The following is a 16,187-nucleotide window of genomic DNA, read 5'->3' as shown; positions in this document are numbered from 1 at the left end:
GTAAAAGTTAAAAACATTCTGCCAACCCCTCCAGAGACATTTCATCAAACTCGCCATTTCTATTTGGAAACTACCATGGTATAATTCCAATACTTCCAAAGTACACAGCAAAAATAGGCGTTATTGTCACTATAAATGGTGAATGAAGGCCGTTTTTCAGGCAGATTCTCATTCATGCGCACACAGGTTCAGGACGGTCTGATTTATAACAGGAAACATGCGTATATGTATGGCAACCACCAAGTTTATACATCTCAATATTGTTGTAAGTGTGCAGTCTTTTCAGAAATGGCGCATGCAGATATTTATTGTGAAATGAACGCAACGGTTATAAATGAGGACCCAGATGCCTTCATCTGACTAACAGGCAACAGCAAGCAGTGTTGTGGCACCTCGTTGACGGTTCCAGACACTTGTAGCTGTGTTCTCCTGTTGAGCAAAAAATAACAAGAGTTAACATAGCACCAAATGAAACATGTTTTACACAGCACATTTTCCGGAGCTAAATTATTGTGGGCAGTGTATGTGTTTTTTTTACCACACTCGTTTTTGACAGGAAATGATAAGTGAGAAGCCACAACAGTGCAGCTATTGGAAACTACTCACTGGTCACAGATGTCAGTTGAACATCTAGCCTAGTTTCATTTTGGTTCAGTTGTCAGCTAACGTGATTCAACATGAATTCAGCAAATAATGTCACTATGTTATTGGATTTAGGTTAAAAGTTGGGGGGAATAGGAAATTCCCTTACATTGATTACTTTTTGCAAATCCAATCAGTCCTATGTTGTCATCATATTGCATTTTGTTGAAATGAAGTGGAAACAACATTGTTCCAACCAGTTTTTGCCCAGTGGGTAGTGATCAGTACAAACTCATTGAGTCAGACTTAAAGTAGGTCAAGTAGCCTGTGTGTTATACATGGTGTTTGGGTATTTAAAAATGTGTCAGTAGGATATATAGTATTGCATGTAAAGGGCTAACCAAGAAAAACTTCCAAAAGGACTAATTCGAGACAGAAAGGAGTTGGAGCACTCAACTGTCACCTGTTATCATCCTATAAAATGGATTAAAGTGAGCTAAAATAAATCCATCTCTGCCTTTCCAATTACTTTCTGCCTCAAATTAGTCCTTTGGGATGTTTTTCTTGGTAAGCCCTTCTCATGCTTTTCATCATTGTTGTTGAGCACCCCTCCTTTCCTTTGTTTGCTGAAGATTGAAGGCCCACCTGAACTCATATCATTGCATGTATTTCTGATAAGGAAATTATATAATAAAGGTAAATGAATAAAGAATCCCTCCCTGAAACGTAACTGATTAGTAGATATGTAGCATGTGTGATGAATAATTAAAGTACTGAACATAAGTCCCATGAGGCCTAGTAGAGGCCCGGGAGGAAGAGCAATGTGTGTGTGTGTTAGTGGGCCTAAGGGAACTGTAGACGTGTGTGTGACCCGACCTGAAGAGGCTTGGAAGAAACAGGGAGTAACCTTCAAGGTCCCCCTAATCTCGGGGGAAAGGAACAGGCAGCGCTGGATAGTGATTAACAGTGGTGAGAAGTCCGGGGAGGGATACTATTCACCTACTGTTCGTGTGTATGGATGTGCGTAGGATATCTACTGTTTGTGTGGAGGTATGTGTGTAAGCGGGGAGGGAGCATAAAATAAACTTCTTTGTGTAATGTACTTCAGAACGTTCTCTGAATAAACTGTACAGACCTTTTGCAGAAAGCTGAGTCCTTGCCTAATTATTATTAACCCAGTGTCTTACAAACCTTGGGGATTAGTCAAGGCTTATTGATTATGAATTATTATCATTGGGATTTGAAAATTCCCGTGACAATTTCTGACACCAATTCAGTACTCTATCCTCATTGTAGATCTAATATGTATTTGAGAATGCACCATTTTTACTACAGTGCTTCCAAGTAGTTATTCAAATACCAAAAAGCTGAGAAACACTCTTTTACCAAGCTATTAGTTTTATCTTACTTGAGATACATTTTCCTCATGATTACGCCACCAAACACCAGGACAGCTACACATGCTGCAACACCTGTTATCATCCCCAAATAGAAGAGACTGTTGTCTGTGGCCTGTTGCACTTGGGTTCCTGAGAAAGGGGAAAATATATATTATAATCTTGTATGTTTGTCTTGAGCCATCTTGTTCATTTACATTAAGGCAACGTGTTGTTGACAGTCTCTATATTTTAAGACATTATTACATGTATTGATGAGAAAATCCAATATTGTGACTACAGAAATTCTGAGTTCTGTCAGATGTAACTTCTATGACAGACGTAATGAAACAAGGCCACAAAACACTGACAGAACATAAAGGTAAGCACATGACAGGCATTCCACTAAATATGTGGTGATAAGATATGCTGGAGTTCATTTTAAAATGATTGTGAACAATCCAATCACCAAACACTTACCATTGACAGAAATATGTATGTTTATATCAGAACTGCCTTTATAATATGTACAATCACAGGTGTAGTTCCCTTCATCATGCTACTCCTATAACTTAAGACATGAACTAATGCAATTTAAGATAATTCATAGGACTTACTATACTCCTGCCAGAATGCATGTAATGTCACCCAGAAATGTCACATTTCTGTTGGAGATGCACAAAGTACCCTATTACATATGCTGTGGTCCTGTGACAAACTGACACCATTCTGGGATAATTTATGTGCTATCATTTCACGATTATGTTTGTTGGGAAATGTAAATATTGGGATCAATATCAGAGAAAGTTTTGTAATCTAGGTCTACTTGCTGCAAAAAAAATTGTAAAGCCATTAACTGGAAAGGCCCATTTCTACCCTCAGTTCAAACCTCCAGTTTGTTACTATCTAGCTACATCCCATTAGATTTATAAAATCAAACATAAGCCAGATAGACATACTGTATTTGACAGAATTTGGAAATGTTTCAACCATCTTAGAGAATGTTTTGTATAGTTGGCATTTTGTTTTTATGTTTGTGTTTAATTAAGAGCATGAGTAGCTAGTGGTAGGGAAGTAAAAAAGAAAGTTTATTCTTATTGACTAACTGTATTAAAACTAGTGAACTATTTGGTTACACTTTACAATACAGTATAGGTCTAACTCCTGTAAGTACTCCTGTAAGGTTCAGGGCTAGTGTACAAATTAAATAGATCATGGGATACATCTCTTACTGTCAACAGCTGTGAATAGACCCCACAGCACCAGCAGCAGAGCAAGACTGGATACACTTCCACACATACTGACCAACTGCAGAACCAAACGTCGACCCAACACTGCGTGCTCAGACCGACTACAGATATGACGTCAATGCAACGTTATTTACTCAGCAGAGGAACAAAAATAAACTAAATCAAACCAAAGTAATGCTCCTTTGACTGGGTTGACTTGGTTATAATGGGCCTTGAGAGCTGATAGGAGGAAGTGGTGCTGTTTTCTAGCTTCTACCTGTCCTACTGTTTCACAGAAACACTTGCACTTCTCCTAGTGCATCTTGGTCTTTGTGACTGGGGTCTTTGTGGAGAACTCACCACAGAGAGGTCTTATGATCTACCACAGACACATCAACAGGTCCACTTCCTTCTTCAGACACAAACAATGATAGATTCTGCACCACCACAAGGCTGAAGGGTGTTTTTATCAAGCATAGAACTGATGCAGGTATTGGTTAGTTTCAGTCAACACAAACGGCCAATGTGTACACGTTGTAGTTCTATAGAAGAAACCCTGATAGGAGAAGCAATTTTTGCCTAAGTGGGAAGTGTCATTAAGTCAACATATGTTCTGACACCTGTCATAACTGCAAAAAGTACACTGCCTTGTTATGTAGATATTATGTCAATATTACAATGCTCTTATGATGTATAGTTCAAATGAAGTATTACCCAACTGTCTTACCGCATCATAACCCCAAATATACTGGTCCAAAAAATAAAGGGAACTTAAACAACACATCCTAGATCTGAATGAAAGAAATAATCTTATGAAATACTTTTTTCTTTACATAGTTGAATGTGCTGACAACAAAATCACACAAAGAATCAATGGAAATCCAATTTATCAACCCATGGAGGTCTGGATTTGGAGTCACACTCAAAATTAAAGTGGAAAACCACACTACAGGCTGATCCAACTTTGATGTAATGTCCTTAAAACAAGTCAAAATGAGGCTCAGTAGTGTGTGTGGCCTCCACGTGCCTGTATGACCTCCCTACAACGCCTGGGCATGCTCCTGATGAGGTGGCGGATGGTCTCCTGCGGGATCTCCTCCCAGACCTGGACTAAAGCATCCGCCAACTCCTGGACAGTCTGTGGTGCAACGTGGCGTTGGTGGATGGAGCGAGACATGATGTCCCAGATGTGCTCAATTGGATTCAGGTCTGGGGAACGGGCGGGCCAGTCCATAGCATCAATGCCTTCCTCTTGCAGGAACTGCTGACACACTCCAGCCACATGAGGTCTAGCATTGTCTTGCATTGGAAGGAACCCAGGGCCAACCGCACCAGCATATGGTCTCACAAGGGGTCTGAGGATCTCATCTCGGTACCTAATGGCAGTCAGGCTACCTCTGGCGAGCACATGGAGGGCTGTGCGGCCCCCCAAAGAAATGCCACCCCACACCATGACTGACCCACCGCCAAACCGGTCATGCTGGAGGATGTTGCAGGCAGCAGAATGTTCTCCACGGCGCTCAGTGTGAACCTGCTTTCATCTGTGAAGAGCACAGGGCGCCAGTGGTGAATTTGCCAATCTTGGTGTTCTCTGGCAAATGCCAAACGTCCTGCACGGTGTTGGGCTGTAAGCACAACCCCCACCTGTGGACGTCGGGCCCTCATACCACCCTCATGGAGTCTGTTTCTGACCGTTTGAGCAGACACATGCACATTTGTGGCCTGCTGGAGGTCCTTTTGCAGAGCTCTGGCAGTGCTTCTCCTGCTCCTCCTTGCACAAAGGTGGAGGTAGCGGTCCTGCTGCTGGGTTGTTGCCCTCCTACGGCCTCCTCCACGTCTCCTGATGTACTGGCCTGTCTCCTGGTAGCGCCTCCATGCTCTGGACACTACGCTGACAGACACAGCAAACCTTCTTGCCACAGCTCGCATTGATGTGCCATCCTGGATGAGCTGCACTACCTGAGCCACTTGTGTGGGTTTTAGACTCTGTCTCATGCTACCACTAGAGTGAAAGCACCGCCAGCATTCAAAAGTGACCAAAACATCAGCCAGGAAGCATAGGAACTGAGAAGTGGTCTGTGGTCTCCACCTGCAGAACCACTCCTTTATGGGGGTGTCTTGCTAATTGCCTATAATTTCCACCTGTTGTCTATTCCATTTGCACAACAGCATGTGAAATGTATTGTCAATCAGTGTTGCTTCCCAAGTGGACAGTTTGATTTCACAGAAGTGTGATTGACTTGGAGTTACATTGTGTTGTTTAAGTGTTCCCTTTATTTTTTTGAGCAGTGTATATTCTGAACTTCTTGTATTTAATTTTGTATTATTGCGCTATCCCTATGCTTGTGATGTCTTTCTACCTCAGTTTATGTGGCGGGACTACCACTGGGCTGAAACACAATCTCCAGATTGTGTAGTTATCAAGACAGCAGCACCACCTGCCCCTTACTTATTGAAAAAGGTGCTTAGCAACTACCGCTTCGGCACATACCTGGCACGAACTCGGGACCTCTGCCTTGCTAGCACACGTGACTGTTCTCCCTCATGCATCTTAGCTGATCACACCACCTCAAAAGCTAATGAGGCGACGCAAGCGGGACACTTAAAGCTGAGGCGCAAGGTTGGGGTCAATTCCAATTAAATTCCAGTCAATTCATGAAGTACACTGAAATTCCAATTTGAAGTCCTATTCCAATTCTCTTCAATGCCTTTCAATTAGGAACATTTGGAATTAGAATTGGAATTTGGTTTACTTTCTGAATTGATCTGGAATTAAAATGGAAGTGACCTTACAATGACCCTGCTGTGGAAGAAGTTTCACACATCTCCATGTGCTACATTCATCCCTCAAACTTCCTCAACAGCGCCCCCAGTGTTGAGCTGAGCACAACTGTTGATCTGAGCCATTGCGCAACACTGTAAAGGATGTCGCGCTGCTTCCTTAGCGAGTACTGCTTACCCCCATTGACCCTGCTGAGGAGGAAGTTTCACACATTTACAACATTCTGTTTAGTCCACTGAAGAGGCCTCTAAAATAACTAGTGTTAAACATTACAGTTGTTAATATTTGATCTTTCTCAGAAACCCCTGTGCAAGAGGAACCAGTCAAAGGAGCATCACTTTGGTTGGATTAAGTTTTTATTGTGTTCCTCTACTGAGTAAATACATCATATCTGTAGTCGGTCTGAGCAGGAAGTGTCGGGTCAACATTTGGTTGTGCAGTTGGTCAGTAAGTGTGGAAGTGTATCCAGACTTGCTCTGCTTTTGGTGCTGTGGGGTCTATTCACAGCTGTTGAAAGTAAGAGATATTGCATGATCTATTTAATTTGTACCCTAACCCTAATACAGGGTAACAATGAGTAATTACAGTACTTGTTACACTGTACTTACAGGAGTTCGGCCTACACAGTAATAAGGACACTGTATTGTAAAGTCTAATTGTTCACTACAATTTTAATAGTCATTAAGAATAAACTGTCATTTTCATTTTCCTACCTTTAGCTTCAAGATCAATCAAACCTATCCTATGAAAAAACACTCTCACAATCTGCTTCTCTTCCTGTTTGCAGACTCAAGTGAAAACGTTGGGAACAGGAGAAGCAGATGTTACTCTCATCTGCCAAAACCAAACCCTGAGTTACATTACTCAAATGATATGTCATTTAAATAGAGTGATGAGTGTCCAGTGTCATATTGTTCTGACCCAAAAAGTCCAGACAGCATTTGTGACCCCAGAGTCACACTACAGATAGAGAGTGAAGGAGTGTTTCTACACATCACCAACATACAATCATCTGATGAAGGGAACTACACTTGTGAGTCTTACATTTTAGTCATTTAGCAGACGCTCTTATCCAGAGCGACTTACAGTAGTGGATGCATACATTTCATACATTTTCTTCACATCATGGAGGTACACATCTTTTGCATTTCAGTATTTCTGTCAAAGGTGTTTGGAGTTTTTCCAGGTTATAGAGCTCGCCAGCTTGTAGTCCTAAAAACCGAAAATGAGTTACCTTTGTTCAGCCCTTCCTATGGGGAAAATGAGTTACCTCTGGTTCGTTCAGCTCTTCCTATGGAGAAAATGAGTTACCTCTGGTTCGTTCAGCCCTTCCTATGGAGAAAATGAGTTACCTCTGGTTCGTTCAGCCCTTCCTATGGAGAAAATGAGTTACCTCTGGTTTGTTCAGCCCTTCCTATGGGGAAAATGAGTTACCTCTGGTTCGTTCAGCCCTTCCTATGGAGAAAATGAGTTACCTCTGGTTCGTTCAGCCCTTCCTATGGAGAAAATGAGTTACCTCTGGTTCGTTCAGCTCTTCCTATGGAGAAAATGAGTTACCTCTGGTTCGTTCAGCCCTTCCTATGGAGAAAATGAGTTACCTCTGGTTCGTTCAGCCCTTCCTATGGAGAAAATGAGTTACCTCTGGTTCGTTCAGCTCTTCCTATGGAGAAAATGAGTTACATCTGGTTCGTTCAGCTCTTCCTATGGAGAAAATGAGTTACCTCTGGTTCGTTCAGCCCTTCCTATGGAGAAAATGAGTTACCTCTGGTTCGTTCAGCCCTTCCTATGGAGAAAATGAGTTACCTCGTTCAGCCCTTCCTATGGGGAAAATGAGTTACCTCTGGTTCGTTCAGCTCTTCCTATGGAGAAAATGAGTTACCTCGTTCAGCCCTTCCTATGGGGAAAATGAGTTACCTCTCGTTCGTTCAGCTCTTCCTATGGAGAAAATGAGTTACCTCTGGTACGTTCAGCTCTTCCTATGGAGAAAATGAGTTACCTCTGGTTCGTTCAGCCCTTCCTATGGAGAAAATGAGTTACCTCTGGTTCGTTCAGCTCTTCCTATGGAGAAAATGAGTTACCTCTGGTTCGTTCAGCTCTTCCTATGGAGAAAATGAGTTACCTCTGGTTCGTTCAGCTCTTCCTATGGGGAAAATGAGTTACCTCTGGTTCGTTCAGCCCTTCCTATGGAGAAAATGAGTTACCTCTGGTTCGTTCAGCTCTTCCTATGGAGAAAATGAGTTACCTCTGGTTCGTTCAGCTCTTCCTATGGAGAAAATGAGTTACCTCTGGTTCGTTCAGCCCTTCCTATGGAGAAAATGAGTTACCTCTGGTTCGTTCAGCCCTTCCTATGGGGAAAATGAGTTACCTCTGGTTCGTTCAGCCCTTCCTATGGAGAAAATGAGTTACCTCTGGTTCGTTCAGCCCTTCCTATGGAGAAAATGAGTTACCTCTGGTTCGTTCAGCTCTTCCTATGGAGAAAATGAGTTACCTCTGGTTCGTTCAGCTCTTCCTATGGAGAAAATGAGTTACCTCTGGTTCGTTCAGCCCTTCCTATGGAGAAAATGAGTTACCTCTGGTTCGTTCAGCCCTTCCTATGGAGAAAATGAGTTACCTCTGGTTCGTTCAGCCCTTCCTATGGAGAAAATGAGTTACCTCTGGTTCGTTCAGCCCTTCCTATGGAGAAAATGAGTTACCTCTGGTTCGTTCAGCCCTTCCTATGGAGAAAATGAGTTACCTCTGGTTCGTTCAGCCCTTCCTATGGAGAAAATGAGTTACCTCTGGTTCGTTCAGCCCTTCCTATGGAGAAAATGAGTTACCTCTGGTTCGTTCCGCTCTTCCTATGGAGAAAATGAGTTACCTCTGGTTCGTTCAGCTCTTCCTATGGAGAAAATGAGTTACCTCTGGTTCGTTCAGCCCTTCCTATGGAGAAAATGAGTTACCTCTGGTTCGTTCAGCTCTTCCTATGGAGAAAATGAGTTACCTCTGGTTCGTTCAGCCCTTCCTATGGGGAAAATGAGTTACCTCTGGTTCGTTCAGCCCTTCCTATGGAGAAAATGAGTTACCTCTGGTACGTTCAGCTCTTCCTATGGAGAAAATGAGTTACCTCTGGTACGTTCAGCCCTTCCTATGGAGAAAATGAGTTACCTCTGGTTCGTTCAGCTCTTCCTATGGGGAAAATGAGTTACCTCTGGTTCGTTCAGCCCTTCCTATGGGGAACATTAATGGGGAAAGAATAGGGTTTTGGAATAAACGCTGAAAATAAGGTCAGAGGTTAACACAGGCTTCGGAGATCTTATACGTTTTGTTCTGAGATACTATCAGTCAGTTAACATGACCATGGAGTTAGTGAGAATTATTGAATTCAGTCCTCTGTATGGTGTAAAACATAATCTGGTACGCTGACTATCAAATCCATGTTTCAACAATCTTTAAATTGAACAGACCAGGGTGTGATGCGTTCTGCCTCTTCATGAGATGTCAGAGAGAGTCAGCTGCAAAACTACAGTATCAAACCCTTTTCAATACGACCTCTCTCCCTAAAGTTATATTTAGGTGACCCCTAGTGGCAATTGTTTGTATTTTTGGTTGGTCTCTTGAGTGGCAGAAGAATCAAAGACAATTCATTTTTGAAGCATTTCCAGCAGCAGATTTATGACACATTGTATAACAAGCGATATCACAACATACACTACAACGTTGTTTAAACATTTTATTGATAAAAGTAGAAAACAAACACACAGCGACAACAAAGGACATCACAACATTGTGTATCTTACAGCATTTGATTTATAAAGAGTGAAGAAAGTAAACAACACACACACACACAAAAACACACACACCATGAAAGTAGTCTACATTATGATATTGTGTGGGTTATAATATTATAACACACCATGAAAGTAGTCTACATTATGATATTGTGTGGGTTATAATATAACACACCATGAAAGTAGTCTACATTATGATATTGTGTGGGTTATAATATAACAACACACACCATGAAAGTAGTCTACATTATGATATTGTGTGGGTTATAATATAACAACACACACCATGAAAGTAGTCTACATTATGATATTGTGTGGGTTATAATATAACAACACACACCATGAAAGTAGTCTACATTATGATATTGTGTGGGTTATAATATCACAACACTTGATTTATAAAAAAAAGTGAAGAATAAAACAAAACAAGTGTAGTGTGGATTTATCATGTTTCATCATTAATCAACTACAAAATATATTTACATACATACTCTATCTATATATACAATAACCAGCAGGTCTATGTGTGTCAACCATTCAGTCCACTATTCAGTACCCACAATGCCTATGGATAGAAACGGTCTCTGAACCACACAGGTGTGTGACAGACAGTATGGTAGTCACTCAGTTCTCCTCACCCTCTAAAAGTTTCCTAAAATAGATACAACAAAATGGCATAGACATTTATTTAAAAAAAGATGTACTTCTGACTGCATCTTTGTAATTATTTCTAATGATTTCAGCTCACCTTCTACATTGCAGGTCATCTGGTCTCTCAGGAGATAATCTGTATGAAAGAAGGTCATTTAAATATCGACTGAATGGAGTATCCTATACTAGTGATGTGAGTAACATAACATAACAACAATGCAACAAATGCAACTCATTTGCATGTATGCAGTCACCATGACTACCACCTCAAAACATCATTCCAGAGCTTCTTGTTCAATGAGAGAATACGGTATAACCCCCCCCCCCCCCCACACAAAAAACAAGAGAACTTAAACCTACTTTACAACATCTTGTGCTTGTTGCATCATACACTTGTCTGAGGAGCTGAATGAAGATGTAAACCTACCTCTTTACAGCCTCCTGAGCTGGTTGTATCCTACGCTTGTCAGACGAGCTGAGGGATTGTATCCTGAATCAAGATTAAATGTTTTTGTATGTTCAGATTTGTGGATTTTTGTTAATTTATACTAAAAGCTTTTGTAACATTCTCAATATTGTCCGTTTCACTCTTTCTATCAGGATAATCAAATAAAGTTGTAAAAATACTCACATTTGTGACGGACTGGAGCTTGGTGTGAAAGAGATCAAACCAGACAATGTAGCGGCAAAAAACATACACCACAGAAATGCATTTCCAAGTTTCATTCCCAAGTTTCTTGATCAATGAGAGAGATTCCAGAAGACATTAGGAGACTATGAAAGTAAACCTACTTCTTAGTCAACCTACGCTTGACTGTTGAGCTGGTTGACAAGTGTGACCTGAAAAAACAAACATTTTTTTTAAATATAATTATTATTTATCTTAAAAAGCTGCTAAAAATGTTGAAGAGATACTCACATTTGTGATGGACTGGAGGTTGGTGTGACACTGGAATAAATCAAAATAAACACTGTACTGACAAGAACCACATCATCTGATTCATTATTCTTTCATTACAATTATTTAATCATGAGATTGAGTTTTAACCTGTATAGCACATTCTCAGAAAATGTAATTATCATGTTTTCTTTCAAATAGGTATCCATCATGATCCCTTAAATGTTCTTTAGAATGAGCATCTTACTGTTTGGATGTTGGTGGTGTCTTTAAGGGAGTTCTGCTGATTTCAGGGTCAGGAACTGGGGGTTTTCTACATTAAATTAGAGATCAACTGGTAAACAACTGGCAGTCAAATCACATTCAATTCAGAGTAACTGTTCAGTTTCAAGGTAAGAGTTTTTCTCTACCTGGAAGAGGTATCTTTTCTCCTCTTTTGCAGCCATATTATACAGAATACAGCAATGAGACACACTGAACCCATCACTGCACCAACCACTGCACCTGTGAATGAGAGAGATGACAAGAGAAGACAGAGGTCAACTTCCCAGGTACACTACACCAACGCCTCATACATGTAAATATGGCTCTGCACTACACCTGAAAGTTGAACAGTAAAACGGTTAGTCAATAGGTTGATTATGACCTGTCATTATTAGAATAACAACCACTTACCACTGATCCTGTCATCAGAGACCTGAGATTGACCTAGAACAGAAATACACAGGAAGTACTTCATCATGAACACAGGCAGTACTTCATCATGAACACAGACAGTACTTCATCATGAACACAGGCAGCACTTCATCATGAACACAGGCAGTACTTCCTCATGAACATAGGCAGTACCTCATCATGAACACAGGCAGTACTTCACTATGAACACAGGCAGTACTTCCTCATGAACATAGGCAGTACCTCATCATGAACACAGACAGTACTTCATCATGAACACAGGCAGTACTTCACCATGAACACAGGCAGTAATTCATCATGAACACAGACAGTACCTCATCATGAACACAGGCAGTACTTCACTATGAACACAGGCAGTAATTCATCATGAACACAGACAGTACCTCATCATGAACACAGACAGTACTTCATCATGTTCCTGATCATGTCAATATATTATGGTGGTATTAACCCTAACCGTGTCTCACCTGCAAATGAAGCTTGATCCCTAGTTGGAATCACCATGGAAGCCTCCTTGACGGCACCACGGGATGACGCTACACACCTAACCCTGGTGTCTTGGTCAGGTAGACTGGACGCTGCCACCATGGCAGTTATGGTGACAGTGACTGTTTCATTGGAATGGGTGACATCAGACATGGTGGATTTGTCTAGACTGATGTTTTCTATGTGGTCCCAGGTTACTGTAGGAGCAGGTCGTCCCGTAGCAGAACAGGACAGAGTGGTGTGACTGTTGTTGGTTTGTGTGATGAGGAGTGAGGGTCTATACAGCTCTATAGGACAACAACAGACATAGTTCACAGTGAATGTAAATACTATAATGTTTTCATGTACATCAAGGTCAAATGGATGCATGATGAGTTAAGGGAATTGTTCCTGGGTTAATCATTTACACACAGGTCAAGGTAGAACAATGGATTGAAGGCATTGGAGGCCATTGTTCCTGTTTTAAAGGAACATAACATTGTTTTAAGACCTCAAAAGTAGTCTAATGTTAAGGTGAATCCACATTATACAATTTGAATTTTAGAGTGTAATGTCCCTTTAACTCCTCCTTACAGTTATCATATTTTACCATTAATTTGGAGGCAGGTCCTTCCACTAATAGCTCCTTCTGGATAGGCGTTAAACAGACACTTGTAGCAGGACTCATCTCCTCTTGACACTCCTCTGATGACGATAGAGCAGTTCTGCAGTCCCTCGTCCTCAAACTCCACGTTCCTCTGAAAAGGTGGGTTGACTACTGCTCCAAATCGATTGTTGTAGGTGGCCACATTTTCAGTCGCCCCTGGTGTCACTTTCTGCCAGGTGACTTGAAGCACGTCTTTGGGTTTCATGAGCCTGCAGGTGAAGTGAGCATCCTCTCCCAGGGTTGCCATGACAACCTACTGTGTTCTCACCAGCTGAGAGAGCCCTGCATGAAGATAGTTACAGGCTGTTTAGTACACACATCTAATACAGCGCTACATTTTAGCAACCTGCAGTGAACACTATGAAGGGATTAAACAACTGCATAAATACATTTAAATGTATATACAGTATTGTATCAATCATTCAAATTCTCATTCTGTATGTTTGTACATTTCAAAATACTCTTGGAAGACTAGCCCTTGGTGGGCTAAAATAGATCCTAATAAAATCATTTCTAGGCTGTTATGTGTGTATGAAGTTTGAAACACGTATGTTAATGTTGTACTTAGAGTCCCCCTTGACTTCTTTCCAGTTTCAGTTTTTATCCAATTAATTGACTGGACAGTGCTTTTTTCTGTCCTGACAACAAATCCACTTTTTTGCTATAGCTGATATAATGCATCATATGGCAGCTATTTAAATATATATTTAAACTGTAAACCTGTCCCTGGCAAGTAAATGTACAAAAATAAAGTAAAATACATCTTGCAGAGAGGCACATTGGGAAATATGTTAATAAGACACATGTATTTTAAGCCAACACAGTATTTTAAGCTGACTATTCAATGTCAGCTCAAAAATCTCCCAATTCAAATGTCCAGGCAACTTGGATATTTAAGCTACAACGACTTTTCTAAGTTGCATTTTTTTTTTAAACAGTATAGAACAGGAAGATGCGGATGTTTGTATACTGATGGTGACTGGACCGGCCATTCACCAGTAAAATAGCCACCTTAGCTTCAAATAATATAATAATAATTGTAATTATTATATAATAATAATGAATTCATTGTATTCCTTTAAGGACTATATGCAGTTACAATTGATGTATAATGCACCTATACATTTTAGTGTAGTATTCTACATCTCATAATGAAACGCAACTCTGAAATGTATTATACTGTATAACTTACATTTTAGACCTACAGACTTATCAAGTACTTCATATGAAAACTGATGTAACTCACCCTCAGTAAAGAATAGCAGTAGAATAGAAACGTAACTGTTAACATGAGCCATGGCAGCAATGTGTGGCTAGGTGAGGCTAGGTGATGGACCTCTGGATGATGTGTGGCAAAGCATTATTTTAAACTAGGAACCGTTTTCAAGTGAGGCATGGTAACTTAGTACATTGGATAGTTTAAAAAATAACAAGCTCTGTTCTGCAACCTTGTTGGCCAATTTTGAATGTGGCTTTCTGTTGTGAGCTCCCATAGAGATAAGGACAGTTGCTAGTCTTTCTACAACTCCTCCTCCAGTGAAAGTGAAAGTAAACACAGAACAGTATCAGGAAAACACCTTTGCAAGGTTGGAGGTAATAACATTATGTATCATCATGCATAGCTAAGTGAATCTACTGGTGTGATTAACTTAACCTATATGAAGGTTTTCCCTTGTGTGTGTCAGTACCATTGCTTGCTCAAAGATGTAGCTGTGAAGTAAGTCTCTCCCTACAGCCGTTTGATTGGCTCAGCAAATTGAGTGTGAAATCAAAGATAAGGGTGGCGTTTGAACTATGCTCTACACAGCAAGCAGATTTGATTTGTAAGTACTGTATATTATACATGTGTAGCCAGCATACACAACCAAGTGTGTGTGAGAACGACATGTAAGATATTCATGTGTCAAGGGGAAAATGGACTAGCCTGAGTACCAGTCTCTAGCTAACATTCAATGTTTTATAAGAAACATTAATGTGTTGAAAATTCAAAATTGTTTGCATAGTCAACTTACACACAGCTCTGATACACACACTTACCCCACCAGACATGCTACCAGGGGTTTTTTCATAGTCCCCAAATCCAGAAAAAATGTAAGGTACAGTATTATATAGAGCCATTATTGCAGATCTGGCTCCTGACCCTGAGACTGAGTTTCTCCTCGTCTGGAGGTCCCTGCCTGGTCCGGTTGGGGGGTCTCCGCCAGAGCCAGAGCCCTTTACGCTGTCATAGAGCTACTACCTGGCCCTGCTCTAGGGATCAAGCCAGATCCTGCCAATGGAGCCCAGAGCGCTCCCTCCTTCCAGTCTCAGACTGTGTTAGACCCAGAGACTGTTTCCTCTGACAAGTCTGCCCCTAGTACAGATATCCTGCTGGTAGCCACAACAGCCTCTGATAGTCAGTTTCTGGAGACCTGTTGGACCATATAGTAGGACCTGTCTGCCAGTCTTTACCTGCCACAGTGTCCTGCCCTTAGTTATTAGTCAGGCCATGTTCCCAAGTGGCGCAGCGGTCTAAGGAACTGCATCTCAGTGCAAGAGGTGTCACTACATTCCCTGGTCGAATCCAGGCTGTATCACATCCGACTGTGATTGGGAGTCCCATGGGGCGGCGCACAATTGGCCGGGATAGGCCGTCATTGTAAATAAGAATTTGTTCTTAACTGTCTTGCCTAGTTAAATAAAGGTTAAAAATTTTAAATATTTCCCTTCATGTTATTAGTCTACCTCTTCACTTTCTCTATTGTTGCTTCATTCTTTCCTCCCTTCAACAGTTAAATGAAATAAGTTCCGTTGTCCATATCGTCATCATTCTAATGACATCATTGATTAATAAAGGACTAGAATTAGATGCAGAAGAAGGCTTTCACTTCTCTTCATGAAGATTGAATGGTTATGGGTTTGAATAAATAACTGCCATAGGGTACCGCCATCGCACGTTTGCTCTTCTGCAGTATCTAACATTCAGAAAAAAAGAACTTGCATCCGTCTTCGAAGTCTTGCTATAAGAAATACAAAAAAAAAAAAAAGCCCAGCAAGCTGTCATTTAGGGCTAGCTTCTCGCTAGCGGGACACCT

The 16,187-nt window shown here is 41.0% G+C and overlaps 1 protein-coding gene and 1 long non-coding RNA gene across 4 annotated transcripts; both read right to left on the bottom strand.

The window, feature by feature from the left end:
* Window positions 1-285: 285 nt before the first annotated feature.
* LOC115180898 (uncharacterized) lies at window positions 286-2,226 on the bottom strand. Its single transcript, XR_003873174.1, has 2 exons — window positions 1,991-2,226; window positions 286-429 (listed from the first exon to the last, which is right to left on the bottom strand). It is a non-coding gene; the product is annotated as an uncharacterized LOC115180898 (long non-coding RNA).
* Window positions 2,227-9,664: 7,438 nt separating this feature from the next.
* On the bottom strand, window positions 9,665-14,556 carry LOC115180897 (nectin-4-like). 3 transcript variants are annotated; one of them, XM_029743049.1, is made up of 12 exons: window positions 14,360-14,556; window positions 13,057-13,395; window positions 12,449-12,754; window positions 11,961-11,993; window positions 11,696-11,789; window positions 11,533-11,598; window positions 11,307-11,336; window positions 11,180-11,227; window positions 11,019-11,036; window positions 10,815-10,862; window positions 10,485-10,523; window positions 9,665-10,388 (listed from the first exon to the last, which is right to left on the bottom strand). In XM_029743049.1, the coding sequence occupies exons 2-12, from the start codon at window positions 13,358-13,360 to the stop codon at window positions 10,361-10,363; spliced, it is 1,014 nt and encodes a 337-aa protein (XP_029598909.1). In that variant the 5' UTR covers window positions 13,361-13,395; window positions 14,360-14,556; the 3' UTR covers window positions 9,665-10,360. The 3 variants fall into 3 exon arrangements, with proteins under 3 accessions (XP_029598909.1, XP_029598908.1, XP_029598911.1); XM_029743048.1 differs by having other exon boundaries at window positions 10,815-10,877; window positions 14,360-14,554; XM_029743051.1 differs by lacking the exon at window positions 11,180-11,227 and having other exon boundaries at window positions 10,815-10,877.
* Window positions 14,557-16,187: the final 1,631 nt, after the last annotated feature.

The sequence above is a fragment of the Salmo trutta genome, unplaced genomic scaffold (genome assembly GCF_901001165.1).
Source record: "Salmo trutta unplaced genomic scaffold, fSalTru1.1, whole genome shotgun sequence".
NCBI lineage: Eukaryota > Metazoa > Chordata > Actinopteri > Salmoniformes > Salmonidae > Salmo > Salmo trutta.
Note: the sequence above shows the minus strand (reverse complement) of the source record. Positions and strands in the feature narration are given on the sequence as shown.

Bases quoted from the DNA above. Each gene is read 5' to 3' on its own strand.
- LOC115180897 (XM_029743048.1), bottom strand. From the start codon at position 13,360: ATGGCAACCCTGGGAGAGGATGCTCACTTCACCTGCAGGCTCATGAAA. The intron at 11,994-12,448 runs GTGAGACACGGT...TTTCTGTTCTAG, and splicing joins GGATCAAGCTTCATTTGCAG to GTCAATCTCAGGTCTCTGAT. The intron at 11,337-11,532 runs GTAAGATGCTCA...GATTTATTCCAG, and splicing joins ACACCACCAACATCCAAACA to TGTCACACCAACCTCCAGTC.